The sequence below is a fragment of the Protopterus annectens genome, chromosome 2.part0 (genome assembly GCF_019279795.1).
Source record: "Protopterus annectens isolate FY-2018-M chromosome 2.part0, PAN1.0, whole genome shotgun sequence".
Taxonomy (NCBI): Eukaryota; Metazoa; Chordata; order Ceratodontiformes; family Protopteridae; genus Protopterus; species Protopterus annectens.
The window spans coordinates 579,902,682-579,917,055 of record NC_056728.1 but is presented as its reverse complement, the minus strand read 5'-3'; the positions used below and the strand labels follow the sequence as shown (position 1 = coordinate 579,917,055).

The following is a 14,374-nucleotide window of genomic DNA, read 5'->3' as shown; positions in this document are numbered from 1 at the left end:
AGTAATTTTACTTCAGAAAATGTATATTAATTCACATTCATTTTTATCCGTCAGTGTCTCAAATTAACAGCACTAGTAGTTTTAAACTGTCCATGTCTCTTTGGGTCTTGATTTGTCCCTGATTCTGTTGAAATTTATCTCTGATAAATGGTGATGAGAGCCATGCCGTTTTATTTATTTATTTTGTTTGGAGGGGTGACAGGCAAGCAGAGTCAATGCAGCCATTTTCCGAATTTTTGACAAGCCGAACCTAAAAGGTTGGCCATCACTATTTTAAACCTAGCCACCTTATATCTACGCCACGGTCCATACACATACACGTACACGTACCAATGAAATGAAAGCTTTTCTCTTCAAAGCTCAGGTGCGCCCCCAAGCGTTTAGCTATAGTGTCTGCTCCTATTGGTCGAAGCTCTTCAACGACTCCATACACTGTCGTGCGTTTACACATCGGTTCTACCCCCCCATTAGCTGTATCGCTGTTTGATTGGTGGGTAGGAGGAGATCATGCGAAGTTGGTTTAAGCAGTATAACGAGAGAGCAAATGTTATGTCAGTATGTTTCTAAAGTGAGTAACTGTGTGGGCTTTTGTAGTGTCACTGTTAAGTGGAGTGAGCGCTAGTTGTCTAGCGCGGTATCCAGTATATATGACTGCTAGTTATTGCAATTAGTACCGAAGTAAGAAAGTCCTGGAAGGTTACTCGATGCTGCTGCTCGGTGGTTATAATTCAGCCCGACTACTGAACTTTTCCTCATAGACTGCAAATCCTAATGACTTGTACTAGGTAGGTAAGTTTGGAATACGAACTGCAAACTGTAGCGACTTTCTTTAGGTAGTTTAATAAATCCATATGTGCATACCATTAACGTATAATTCACTTATACTTTTTCAGTGTTGCTTTTCTGACTTTGACAGACATAGGAAATGTTAATGGCCGTCGTTCTGAATGGCAGTCCGTGTCTAGAAGGCTGAATTGTAACAGTTTTAAATCTCTTTAAATAAGGTTTGTGTTATCAGGCGTGTTGATGAGAAATAATGGCAACTTCGGGATGTATTGTTCACGCTTATTTTACATGTTGGGAAGTTTTGCGTTAGAATATGATTTGGCGCATGTTAATAGACGTGATATTTTAAGATGCTGCATACTGCTATTACTGAGGTGATTTTTAGATTTTTGTGTACAATTTCTTTGTTATATACGTAGGCGACGGATGCTCTTTGTGCCGCAGCAGCTTCCCCTCCCCCACAGGGCTTCGTTGTAGGGGAAGGAGATGTCGCATCTTCTGAACTAATCGAAACCAGGAACTAGCCGGTAATATCCTCGTCTGATTACTGGCTGACTAACAACTAGTTTCCTTCATTTTTTTATTTTTGGTAAAGTTTTTTTTTTTAACAACGGGGAACCTGAATAAACATCTACGCAAGTGGTCCTATGCAGCATTTTTTAGGTTCATAGATTAGTACTAGTCTAACTGCGCCTGTGGGCCATTTTAAGCAAGCTAGTTGTCCCATGTGAGAATCAAACCCTACACCTTTCGCCTAGAAGTTTGAAGGGGGTCATGTTAGACTGTCACTTCCTTAGGGGACAAAGCTTTACGGTTTACGAAGAGCATTTTTCTTAATACGGCCCGCTAGTTGTCATCACCTGTACTTAAAAGGTGTAATCTGACTGAAGATGGCAGTTTCTGGAATTCTACATTGCGTCCTATTAAATATAACTACATCTGCAGAACTTGTATGTCGGTGCTCCTCCATGGCTTGTGTGCCGCTGGCATTTTTAAAAAGATGGATTTGTATGTGAGCCGTTAATCTGTACGTATGTCGTATGCCCTACCGCAACATTTTGTAACTAAATGTAATTTCACGTGAATTAAAACAATTTTGCCTAAAGCTTTAAAATGCGTGTTTGAAATCTGCGTTACAGCTTTGCATCGGGTCGAAGTTTCATTTTTAATTGTCTGTTGGCTTTCCACTGAAGTTCTCTGGAAGTTATTTAAAGTGTATACCGGCAGAGAGCGCAGTTGTTTACCTATCGATCTAGTTCCGTGTCCTACATCTTGAAACGGGCGGCCCTGTACCACCCTTAAACGAAAAAGTGGTGGTGATGATGGGCACTGTTTTCACACTTTATTCTGGCATGAGGGACTTTATGTGCTTTCCAAGTCAGGGTGGAAGGCTGCGCTGAGTTTTCGCTGTAGTAATTTGATTCCTGTTTGGTTCTTTTGAACTTGCTGCTTTGATTGCATGTTCTTTTAGTGGATTCATGCCAATTGCAGGGGGTCTTTTGAACCAACTGTACGCCTGTCTTATGAGTGGGTTCACACCAATTGCAAGGGTACATCAGATGCTTTTGAGAGGTGTTCCTATGTGGTTAGGATAAGTTCTGTTTGCATATGTCTCGAGTAAAGTGAATTCAACGTTTACACAATAGTTGGAGACTTTAATTGGTAAGTGACTGTTGTACACGTGTCTGCAGTGGTGGTAATTGAGACTGGTAGCAGGGGTGCGGCCAGAAACTGTACTCAAACTTACCCACCTATCATTTTAAAAATGTACTCGCTCCTCAAAATGCTACTCCCCTAGTATATAGGAAGATGGCACATTACTTTCAACTGTTAACTTCTTTTATGGATATAAATGGTTATGTCTTACCATGATGTTCCATCTGTATTGTTGATCCTCGTCCACGCATTACGTATGGGTTACGGTTCCTATATTGGAACAGAGCCGGGCATATACCAAGCTCGTGCCAGCGATGAACTCTCGAGCTAAGCAATCTCTTACCCATAATCCCCCTCTCCCTGTTACCTCAGATTGAGTTTGCAAGTCAGAAAAAATGTAGAGGCTATCTCTGGTCAAATGACCTAAAGAGAAGGATGGTGAGATCACTAGAAGCCATAGGAGGGGGGAGGAGGGAGGGTTGTAATGAGTGGACAAGGATCAACAATACAGATAGAACGTTATGGTAAGACACAACTTTTTTATCTGATGTCCTCGTCCACTTCCTTGCGTATGGGACAGAGTCCCCAGCTACCTCTATTCCTGGGAGGCTTTTATGGAAGGACACTCCTGAGCACCATAGAACCAAAAGATGCTCTTCCCCTGGAGCCTAAGTCCAACTTGTAATTATTGATAAAGGTATGAGGAGTGGCCCAAGTTGCAGCTGCACAGATGTCATGTAAAGAAGCTCTGGCATGGAAGGCAGCAGAAGTTGCCACTGACCTTGTTGAATGAGCCTTGATGGTAGTTGGCAAAGAAGTATTGTGTACCTTATAACTACTGGTCACAGTATCTTTTAACCATCTAGCCAGTGTGACCTTAGCAACAGCACATCCTAATCTAGATCCAGAAAAAGCCAATAATAACTACTCTGATTTATGGAAAGATTTTTGTCCTTTGCAAATAGAAACTGAGTTGTCTGTGTATGTCTAGGGTATGTAGGCAGTTCTCTCCCTCATTAGAATGATCAGGAAAAAACACTTGACAATTCAATGGTCTGATTAATAGACATTTTAGAAATTACTTTTAGCAAGAAGGAAGGACTAGTTCTTAAGGATACCCTGTCTGGATGAAAAATCAAGTATGGACTCTTTGTACATAGGGCTTGAAGCTTAGAGATACATCTGGCAGAAGTAATAGCGACCAAAAAAGGTCTTCCACGACAGATATTTGAGGTCGCATGAAGCAGCTGGTTCAGAAGGGGGGCAATGTCACAGCTGGAAGAACTAAAGATAAATCCCAAGGTTTAATAGGTTCCCTGAAAGGGGGTTTCAGATTCACACCCTTTATGAAGGCTTTACATAACTTGAGACATGAGGGAGGAGTCTTGGACATTATCGTGGAAATTGGAGATCGCAGCCAAATGTACTCTAATGGTAGATGCTTTACATAACTTGAGACATGAGGGAGGAGTCTTGGACATTATCGTGGAAATTGGAGATCGCAGCCAAATGTACTCTAATGGTAGATGCTGACAGCCCCGATTGAAATAGGGTGGTTAGATATTAGAGTACCATCGACACCAGTGCTGAAAAGGTATCAATTTCCTTATCTTTAGCCAACAGGTAAATCTTTTCCATTTGCCTAGATAAGTTATTCTAGTGGAAGGCTTATGAGCTGCAATAAGAATGTCCCGTACTTGTGAGGGAAGATCATTTTGCCTGGCAATCAAGGGAATTGGAGGAGCCAGGCTGTGAGCTTCAGACTGTGCAGGTTGGGGTGAGTCAGATTCTGCGGATGGGAGATCAACTCCGAGGTTGGAAGAAGAATCCATGGTTTATCTAGCAGGTGAGGCCACAGAAAGGGGAACCAAATCTGACGAGGCCAATAATCCCTAATCAGCCTGAACATCCACATCCCCACCTCATTAGGGAAACCACTGTAACCAAAGCCATGCTTCTTAAGACAGAAGTTGCAAACTTCACTACGCCCGTGCAGACTAACAATAGATGTGAGGTACAACTGCTGAATCCTACACGGTGGTGGTGCTGCAGTAGCGTTGTCACCTCGTAGTAAGACGTCCTGTTCGATTCTCATCTAGAGCGTCTTGTGTGGAGACGTGTGAATGGGTGTACCTTCGTTGAAAGTTGTGCGTCAGGGCCGGCAACTCGGCATGTAAAAATCTACTGCCAATCATTAGCGGACCGGAGTTCTGCTGTGGCGACCCCAAACCGGGAAAAGCTGAAAGAAGACAACTGCTGAATCCTACACAAATGCACTTTATAGGCACTTACACGAGTGTGTGGTTCGTGCTATCCCTAACGGAACCAAGATGTTATCCTCACAAAAAAGGAAGCCAATCTTGTGGTCCCCTTCCATAAACTCTACAACAGAAGAAAGAAACTGTTGCAAAAAAAAAATCCCATGACTGTAAGAACTCCCTGGCTAGCCTCCGTAAGAAGCTGAGATCCATCATAAAATCCTCCAAAGCTAGTTATGAAAACAGTCGCCACTGATTCTAAAGGCAATCGCAAAGTATTCTATAGGTATGTCAAGAATCTCAATGGCAATACTTGGATCTGCTGTAAGTCACAGCACAATGGCACTAAATGTACAGAACCAGCTGATATTGCCAACATCCTGGCATATAGGTTCAATGCTAACTTTACCCCCCCCCCCCAAAGGGCTCTTCTCTATACCGGAAGAATGCAGCGTTCCTGTAATCATGGCTGCACAGGTAAAAACCACACCAAGAACACAGCATCCATGAGACCTGACAACATCCCAGGCTGCATTCTACATGAACTGGCACCCCACCTAAGCACCATGTTCAGTCATAGCCTCACCTCAGGCTTTGTGCCCACTGAATGGTATACAGTGACTGTTATCTCACTCCACAAAGGGGGGGCCACCATGGACCCTGGGAACTACTGCCCCATTAGCCTAACAAGCCTGGTCTGCAAGGCCATGGAATGTATCGTGGAACTTAACACTGGTAATCTCTAAACTCTGGACCCCACCCAGTTCGGGTTTGTAAAAGGCAGATCATGTCTCCTAAACCTGATTGACTGCTTTGAAGCAGTCACCAAAGCTGTAGATAAGGGTAAGGTGGTTCACACAGCCTGTCTAGATCTCGCCAAGGCTTTTGACACCATCCCCCACAAATCCAACTTCAGACAAGTGGGGGTACCACAGGGTTCAGTCCTGGGTCCTCTCCTGTTTGTGGTATCTACTTTTCTGAAGTCCAGGCTAACACAGATGGTCTTCGGCTAATGAAGTTTGCAGATGACTGCAAACTTAAGAGCCATAATTGAAACTCCTAACTTGTGGGCATCCTGCAAAAATGCACTGATACAGATGCCTGGTGTCAGCCATGGCTTCAATCTGTGCCAAAAAGTGCTTTGTCTTCCCCTTTGGTAAAAACTCTGTAACCATGAGCTACCACATAGGTGGTAGTCTACTTAACACCGAAAGTGTGGTAGAGACCTTGGGGCACAGGTGGGACAGGTCTCTCCTCTGATAATCACATCACCACACTAGTCAGGAAATCCTTCTAGGTGGCACACCTTATCGCAAAAGGTTTCTCATCCAGGAAAAAGGTCATTGTTCCCCTCTACTAGTCACTCATTAGACAGATTATAGAGTACAACACCCCTTTTTGGTATGTACCTCAAGACATCAACCACTGTAAAGGCTGCAGAAATACCTCCTGAGGATTTACTGGCCTCAAACAGATGCCCCACGCAGACTGTCTCAAAAACTTCAACTTTACTCTCGCATCGCCTACTCAGAGGTGATCTCTGCCTAATATACAAAGCTATGTCCAACCCAGAGCTGTTGGACATGCTCCACTTAAAGAAATCCCAATCCTTCCACGCTCTAGGGGCCTAAACCTTGTCACTACAATCAACATAACATGCTGGAGGGATAGACTCCTGTCCCAGAGACTTCCCATGCTCTGGAACAAACTACCTATCTGTCAAAGCTCCTCATTAGCACTCCAAGAAAAATTTTGATTGGCTGGGAAATTCACCCCAGGGATCACCTCTGTGGCTGTGCTCTATAGGGGAACAGGAAAATAACTTTCTTGGGTGGCAAAAGCCAGGGTACCTTTTTGGCTAGGCTTGTGTAGAACCCAGGGACAATAGCTTAGTACCTACCTGTGAACCCTACATCTCCTAAGAGCATTCATGCTTAAGGCCTCTCTCCCCATGGGATAAATATACTTGCATTTTTAGATTGAGAGCCCGTAAGCAGTCTCTCTGGACCTTTTTTCTAAATTTGTGATGGAATAGACTAGAGATGGTGTTTTAGCAGTGATGTGCATATCTTGGATAGATCAATCTTAGTTGTGTGGCGATCTACTTCAGGTGGTGTCTGAGGTATTCTAGATGATACTGTAGTTGACTGTTGCTGAACAAGACACCCGATATGTTAGTTGGTTGACCATGGGCAAAGTGACTGCAGATTGGTTTGGGTTTAGCTGGTCAAGTGTGGCTTCCTACATTGAAACTGCTATTGGTATAGCTAGTCAGGGTAACTTGTTCTTCACTGGTCTGTAGGGATGTACTGCTTGCCCAGACTGCTCAGGTTCCCTGGCTTCTAGGTTAGGTGCTAATCTAGGTAACCAACAGCTATTTTCCCCATGCTGTGCTATTTCGTCTAGAATTCCTCATTCTCAACTTTATTTAATGTTGCTTCCTACTCTCTTGAATGTTGCTTCCTACTCTCTTGAGGGTGTGTGTGGGGTGGGGGGGGGGGGGCTTGCTGCATTTGCCATGCAAGTCATTGTCCTCCAGTATGCTCATTGAAGGAAGAACTGGACAAAACCTTCTTGTAGGTTGATGCAAGTGGTTTTCTTGAACCCATGGAGGTACTAATGTACCTCCCCTGGAAAAATGTATTGTGGCTTAGTGGCTTAATGTGCTGTAACATCTCTTGGATTTTAGATAGTACCCTTTGTATTCTGTTTTCTTACCTCTTGTTGACTAGTATCGGGGGGGGGGGGGATTTGATGTTTTGTATATGTTCATTGCTGCCTTTATTTTTGCGTAGAATTCCTCAACTGTGTTTTGGTCCCTTCCTTCAGTCTTGCAGAGATCTTTAACACTTGCATTTTGTGTTCATTCTGTAACTGGATTTTTTTGGAAAAGCTTGAATTCGTCTGTATAGAAGCAGGAAAAGGGATGCCCTTTTATCTCCCCACCACACACTGACGCTGTAAGTTCCTACACCAATGAGTGCCCTTTTATGTGAGGCAGTACTGTTACTTTTTTTGTAATGGGAATAGTTGCTACTGAGCTGATTCAACACTTCCCATATTTGGGATGAGTAGCACATTAAATGGCATAAAATGTTTACTTGTGAGGTACTTGAGCGAGTAAAGCAGTTGATAAGCAACAGGACAAAGTTTTGGTTGGTGAGTTGGTGTTAATTCCAGTAGATGTTGCAAGTGGCATCTCCAGGGCTCTGTACTTGGTCCCCCTTTTCAGGCTGTTCTGATGTATAAAGGTCCCTGGATAAGCAAATGCTTATAGTTGCAACTGGGTAACTTCCGCAGTTTGAAGTTCCAGGTAGTCTACAAAAATTGTAATCTGGTTTAGTTGTAACTTTCAATTTAGTTTCAGGAAATATTGTATTACGGTTTGACAGCATATGAATTGGATAAATCACTTAAACTTGCGGATATGTGTCAGATCATTTTAAAGCTTGGACCAGCAGTAGTTATCCATTTTTTTTTTTTTTCTTGTGTGTAATATTTTGGCCTGATAAAGCATTGCCTGATCAGTCTAAATGGTTTATAATGCAGTGTTCCATGAATACAGAAAGAATCCCTGTGTTCAAACTACTTGGAATGACTTAATGTGATTCGTTAAACCTCGCAGTTTGAGAATTTTCATGTTGTGAGATGGGATTTATTGTTCCTAATGTGGATAAAATCTTGGCGCTCTAGTGACTCTTTCATACTAGTCTTCCTAATAAATCGGAAGACTCCATAGTCTAACGGGACACTGGCTTTCTTAACCAGCATATACTGCGGTGGTGGTGCTGCGGTAGCGTTGTCGCCTCAAAGTACGACATTGTCCCATTCGATTCTCGGAGCATCTTCTATGTGGCGATATGCGTGAATGGGCGTCCCCTCGTTGAAGGTTGTGTATCAGGCCCAGCAAGTCGGCACATAAAAAATCTACTGCCAATCGTTAGCGGACCGGAGTTCCGGTGTGGCCACGACGGGAAAAGCCGAAAGACACAACAACCAAATGTTTGTCTCTATGTGATCAGTAGAGCCTGTACTGTTGGTATAGCTAGTCAGGGTACATGCACTCGGGCATGGCAAAAAGCAGAATAACTGTAGGAAAATTGCCAAATGAGTGAAACTTCTGTTCACTAAAATTAGAATAACTTTGTTGGTACCTTTTCATGTGTGACTCTCATTTGTTGCTAGACTACCACACAACTGAAGAGGCTTAAGAATATATTGCAGGTGCATTTAAACTTTTTCTGAGATTTATGGCAACAGCAGTTTGCTTAAGAATTCTCAAGACGATGAATGTAAAACACTCTTGGAAGAGATTATTTCTGAAATTCTTGGCATAGAACTGCTGAATTCCCCGCAGAGTTGACACTTGTGCTGTTCCCACAAGCAAATCAGTATGTGGTTCATGCCTGCCCTAGCAGAGATACTATTCCCTGACGCATCTTAGTTTGCATTCACTATCTGAACCTTGTTACAGCTTATCAGCATATAAGGTCAGTCTTAAGATACCAACATGTGTATTCCTGTTTTGGATTTAAAAATTACCATTTTAGACCATTATTAAAACAGCATTTGCTACTGGTTGCATTTAAACTGCTTCCAGCTATTTAAAAGGGTCTTGTGATGGGAGTTTTCAGTTGGTGGAAGAGGAGAGATTGAAAAACAATTGTCAGTTCTGATTTAAGTTGGTCATTTCTGATTTAAGTTGGTCGTTTTTGGTATTAAACATTAATTTTGCCTGAACAGCTGAGATATTCTAGGAGTATTCCAGGACCCTACTGTTTGCAGAACCAGTTCATTGATTCTGTGGTTACGATGTGGTTTACAGTGAAGGCTAGCATGGTCAGGGTGGGGGCAGACTGAAATCTCATTGAAGGTTATACATGTAAAAGTTTATGCTCTATGGAAGTAGTCTGGTACAGTCAAAATCGTGTGTCCTTCGTGGCTGAAGTGATTTAACGGGGAGCTTTCTCTTCATGCATACAGGCCTGGGATCAGGAGATGCAATACAGCAGACCCTGACAATTCTGTACATCCTCCAGCATATCTTGTGCTGTCTTGGTTGAAGTCACTTATGCCCTGAAAGTATTCAAGACTGTCTAAAATGACATTGATGTGGTGCACAAGCTTTGGGTCTCTACTCCAGAAGTAGATTTCTAGACCCTAATTCTGGTAAGTACATAATTTGCATCTCAAGTCTTCCTTGGTGGTGCACATTTTTACTGTTTGTCTACATTTAGGAACCCCCCCCCCCCCCCCAAGTTTTAGGCCATCAATCAAGCAGTTTCTGAAGGACATCCTGTGCGTCAGACCTTTATCCCAAGACTGGTTCACAGTAATGCTTGGGTATTAATTTTATGCTGGCAAAGCTGAAACTTGTCTGTATTTGAACCAGTGATTACTGCAGTTTTTTTGTCTTGGAAAAGGTCTTTAATTGCATTGCATCAACCAAGAGATTCTTTTGTACTGCCAGGCCTTGATGTAGAAAGAATATTTCTTTGAAATTTAAAAACATTGGGATGATTGACTTCGGGCAGTTCCTAGAAACTGAGTGCAACTGTAACCACATAGTGCGATGTAAAAATAAGATTTTTAATATGTTAAAAATATAAATTCACATAATGTACTTGTGTTTTGACACTGATTAGCTGAAGCTGGTATTAACAAATTTTTCTTTTCTTCCCTTTTTCAGAGCACTGGACATCTTGTCTCCTAGACCAGCCATGCCTCTAGATGTAGCTATGCAGCTTTATCTTTCTCCTCCACTTAGACGAGAGAAGAAAATATCCTTCAAAAGGACTCCAATGTGCAAGAAACCACTGCGGCCATGCATTCACTTGGGTAACTCCACCAAAGTAACTGACCAAGTGGCAGTGACTACGTCTGTCTCTCCAGGCAAAGTGAAGAAGCGTGTTTCTTTTGCAGACCACAAGGGTTTGTCTCTCACTACGGTTAAAGTATTTTCTGAGTTTGACAATTCGGATGATCTGATGTTTGATATTACAGACTTGATTGACAACATGGTTGACCTGACTACTGTGGAAAGAGACACCTTTGTACTAAATTTTGCACAGCCTTCATCCGATTATTTGGAGTTTAGGAATAGACTCCATAAAGATTGTGTGTGTCTAGAAAACTGCATGTTAAAAGATAAAGCTATTGTAGGCACAGTCAAAGTGAAAAACCTTGCTTTTGAGAAGTCTGTGAAGCTTCGCATCACATTTGACACTTGGAAAACGTTCAGTGATTATGTGTGCCTGTATGTGAAAGACATCTATGCAGGCACAGACAAAGATACGTTCTCCTTTGAGGTCCAGCTTCCAGACAAAGTTTCACCACATGAAAGAATAGAGTTTGCAGTTTGCTATGAAAGTGGTGGATCAGTGTTCTGGGACAGTAATAAAGGGCAAAATTACCGAATCATTCGCTCAGAGCTTCATTTGTCTCAAGGGGTGGCACATTCATTTAATCAGGTCACCGAGTCTCGTGTAGACAATATGAACATTTCATTTGATCAGTATGGGAGTCCACGATGCTCGCATGGCATATTTCCTGAGTGGCCTAGTTATTTGGGGTATGAAAAAATGGGACCTTACTACTGATGTTACTATGGAAATGTCCTCTGCATTTGGGACTAGGCCTGGAGTGCACACTTCTAGTAGCTTTTCAGCATGTAGACTTTTCAGTGGACTGACATTACAGATCTAAAGTTATATGCATTAACAGCTTTAGTCCTGGATGTTGCAGCTGAAAGGTGGCCTGTATGGAGGTGTAAATATGCATATTTTCTACATTTTGTAGGATATGCCATAGTGGAAGCATCATTTGTGGAGGAACTTTGGCTTGTTTTTCAGGGTTCATGTTGAGCTACTTTGAATAGTGGTTATGAACAACGTCCTTCACTTTAGGCTGCTCATCCATTTGCATTGTCCTGTTTAACATGCAGCAACACTGCTGAAAGAATTTTGTCCTGATGACGACAGTTTGTGCCTTGAAGCTTTAAGTCACGCAAAGGTCAATTCTCTGTATAGCTAAGTCTGAGATCAAATCACTTGCACATTGTGACAATTTCTCTCTCTCCAATAAATGCTTGTGCACAACCCTGTTATTTTCCCCCCCTTCCAGATGTGTTCAGGGTTTGTGCTACAAGTTACTTGAATGAAGGACGGTGTCTGAAGAACAAGATGGATGTGTATTGAGACTGTGGACAAGGATTTCAGGGAGAAGAGAAGTTTAGCCAAAATGATGCTTCCAAATTGGAAAATTTATACAGTAGCTGAATTCTATAACTTTACCTCACTTGCCCTACTTGTTGGTAGCAAGGGTAGAAACTGTCAGTCACCTTAGTACACTGATAGCTTTCCTTCATTGTCTTTGTAACCTCAACTGCAGTAATGTATTGAAGTGTTCTTTTCCTAACTTCTCACTGCTTTTTAGTCATGGCAGTTGGTCTCCATCTTTAGTCAGTGGGTTTTAGCAGTTGGGCATGCATGTCGACTTTGGCTGCTGAAGCGTGGTGATCTGTAAGTGTAACGAGTGAATCATGCCATATTACTGGAAATTGACGGTTGGTTGGAATGAGCAAGTTGCGGATGTTTGAGGTATGAAGAGGTCATGGAGAGAGGTTTGGTATTTGAACTATTGAGGTCATGACACTAGTTGAGCCTTGAATGGAATTTACATTTTGCTGTCAGGAAAACAAATAACTCTTCTTTACAAGGATATGTTTTTCTTGCAATCTGTAGGACTCCACCTTGAATTCATTGACACTGCTGCTCTCTGAATTTTTTAATTCACACAGCTACTATCAGACCAAAGGGAGGTTGAACTTTTTAAGGTGTCAGGGGAAGATTGATCTTAATTTTGAGCCTATTGTGTGACTGGGAATCTGCGTTAGACTACCAGTGTTTTCAGTGGTAGCTTAGTTTGGGGTGGCCGATGTAAGTATGGTGTCCTACCTTTTTGGGGGTAGAGGGCAGGACTGAATCTTTTATCCAGTAGTAGCTGGATCCCTCAACACTTTCTGGGTTGTTTTAGTTTTGGAAACCTTTGGCATAGGCTTGCAGGGGTGCCAAAACTCTAACTTGTAACAGAAGTATAATTTATGTATGCACAAAAGTGTGTAAGTCACTAAATTCATTTTGAATGTATTGCACATTTTTTTTTTTTTTTTTTTAAACTGTGTACATATTTATGTACATGGCATCAAGTCACATTTTCACGTTTGTAGATATCAAAGGTTAGGCAGGTTGCGGAGCAGTGTTTGGGTAGCTGTATGAAGTGCAGTAAAACAGTTAATCCTATTTTGAACAGGTTTCCTTTGATGGATTTGTTCATTTTATTAAAGCCTGTTAAGTTTGTGAGCTGAGCTGTACCTGTTTATGCTGAAAAGTTTACATCCTGTTTTTATGGCCTTCGATGGTCACCATTTAAATCTATTATTTCTTAGTGCTTCATTTCTTAGGCTAGATAGATGTCCCCTGCAAATACTAATGAAGTTTTTAGGTATCTAGGTCTTGCCAGCAAAACTGCTCTGTAAAGCTCTACCCATTTGCTGAACTGCACTTGTGTGTTGCATACTGTAATTTTGGGAAAGCTTGTACTGCTTCTGAAGTTTGTACTTAGCTGTATTGGCATTCCTCTCTAAAGTTTCAGAAGTCATGTCCAATGTTTTCTCTCTCCTAGAGTTTTATCCGTGTGCATCTGGATAGGGCATTACTGTTAGATATACACAGTAGTCCTGGGTGTAGCAGTGCAGCATTTTTTAAAGGGAAAGCCAAGGTAGATGCCTACATAGTTGAATAAACTGTGCAGTGTTGGTTGCAAGTAAGTTGAATTTAAAGGTTGAGGGATGGGGGGGGGGGGTGCTACCATTACTGCAGCGTAGTTAGTTTTCTGAACCCTTTACTAGGTGTTACCCTTATGACAGTAATGGTTTTTACCCATTTGAATTCCTGTAGATCCCTGCCTTTGTCTTTTTGTTACTGAGATGCTTTCATTTCTGTCTTATCAAAATTACAAGCACAGTTTTGGTTATATCCAAGGTTGGTAAATGTTTCAGCATTAGCTGGTATTTAAGTGGGCTGTCTTGTGTTTGGATACACAGGGTAGGGGGAGGATTGATCTTGCTGTTGGCTCTACTTGATGTTACAGGTCCTGGATTACCACCAGCTGTTAAATGAAATGAACTGATAGGAATGGAGTATTTTGGTATCTAGGAACACTGAACCCACTTAAAGCTCAATTCCAAAGCAGAATACGCCATAGAAAGCTATGACATTTTGGTTACATCTCTTAATGCAGTAACCAGGCTTTCTTAGTGGCTGCAACTGTCTTGCACATGTTTGGCATTGCACTGCATATGTTTAAACTATGCATTAACGAACATGGTCGGATGGGAATTAAAGTGGTGGTAAGCACATAAGAAATTTGTTTTTGACCTGTTCTGCTTCTCACCCCCACACCTGCTTTTAGTGGTTCACACAAATGTGAATGTAGGATTTTAAGGCTTGAAAGTGCCTTGTTAAAAGCATTGTCTTGCATGTTCTCTAGAAAAATTTGCATTTGTACACTAGAAGAGAATGCACTTTATTCACAGCAGAACGTGTTTGTTTTTTAAAGCAGTGACATTGTAATATTTTAGATATTGGATGTATATATAATGTAATAAAGATCTT

General features: G+C 41.8%; 1 protein-coding gene across 3 annotated transcripts; it reads left to right on the top strand.

Annotated features, from left to right (window-relative positions):
* Nucleotides 1–375: 375 nt before the first annotated feature.
* PPP1R3B (protein phosphatase 1 regulatory subunit 3B) lies at nucleotides 376–14,373 on the top strand. 3 transcript variants are annotated; one of them, XM_044060943.1, is made up of 2 exons: nucleotides 376–568; nucleotides 10,390–14,373. In XM_044060943.1, the coding sequence occupies exons 1-2, from the start codon at nucleotides 558–560 to the stop codon at nucleotides 11,297–11,299; spliced, it is 921 nt and encodes a 306-aa protein (XP_043916878.1). In that variant the 5' UTR covers nucleotides 376–557; the 3' UTR covers nucleotides 11,300–14,373. The 3 variants fall into 3 exon arrangements, with proteins under 3 accessions (XP_043916878.1, XP_043916879.1, XP_043916876.1); XM_044060944.1 differs by having other exon boundaries at nucleotides 377–789; XM_044060941.1 differs by having other exon boundaries at nucleotides 378–785.
* The last annotated feature ends 1 nt before the right edge of the window (nucleotide 14,374 follows it).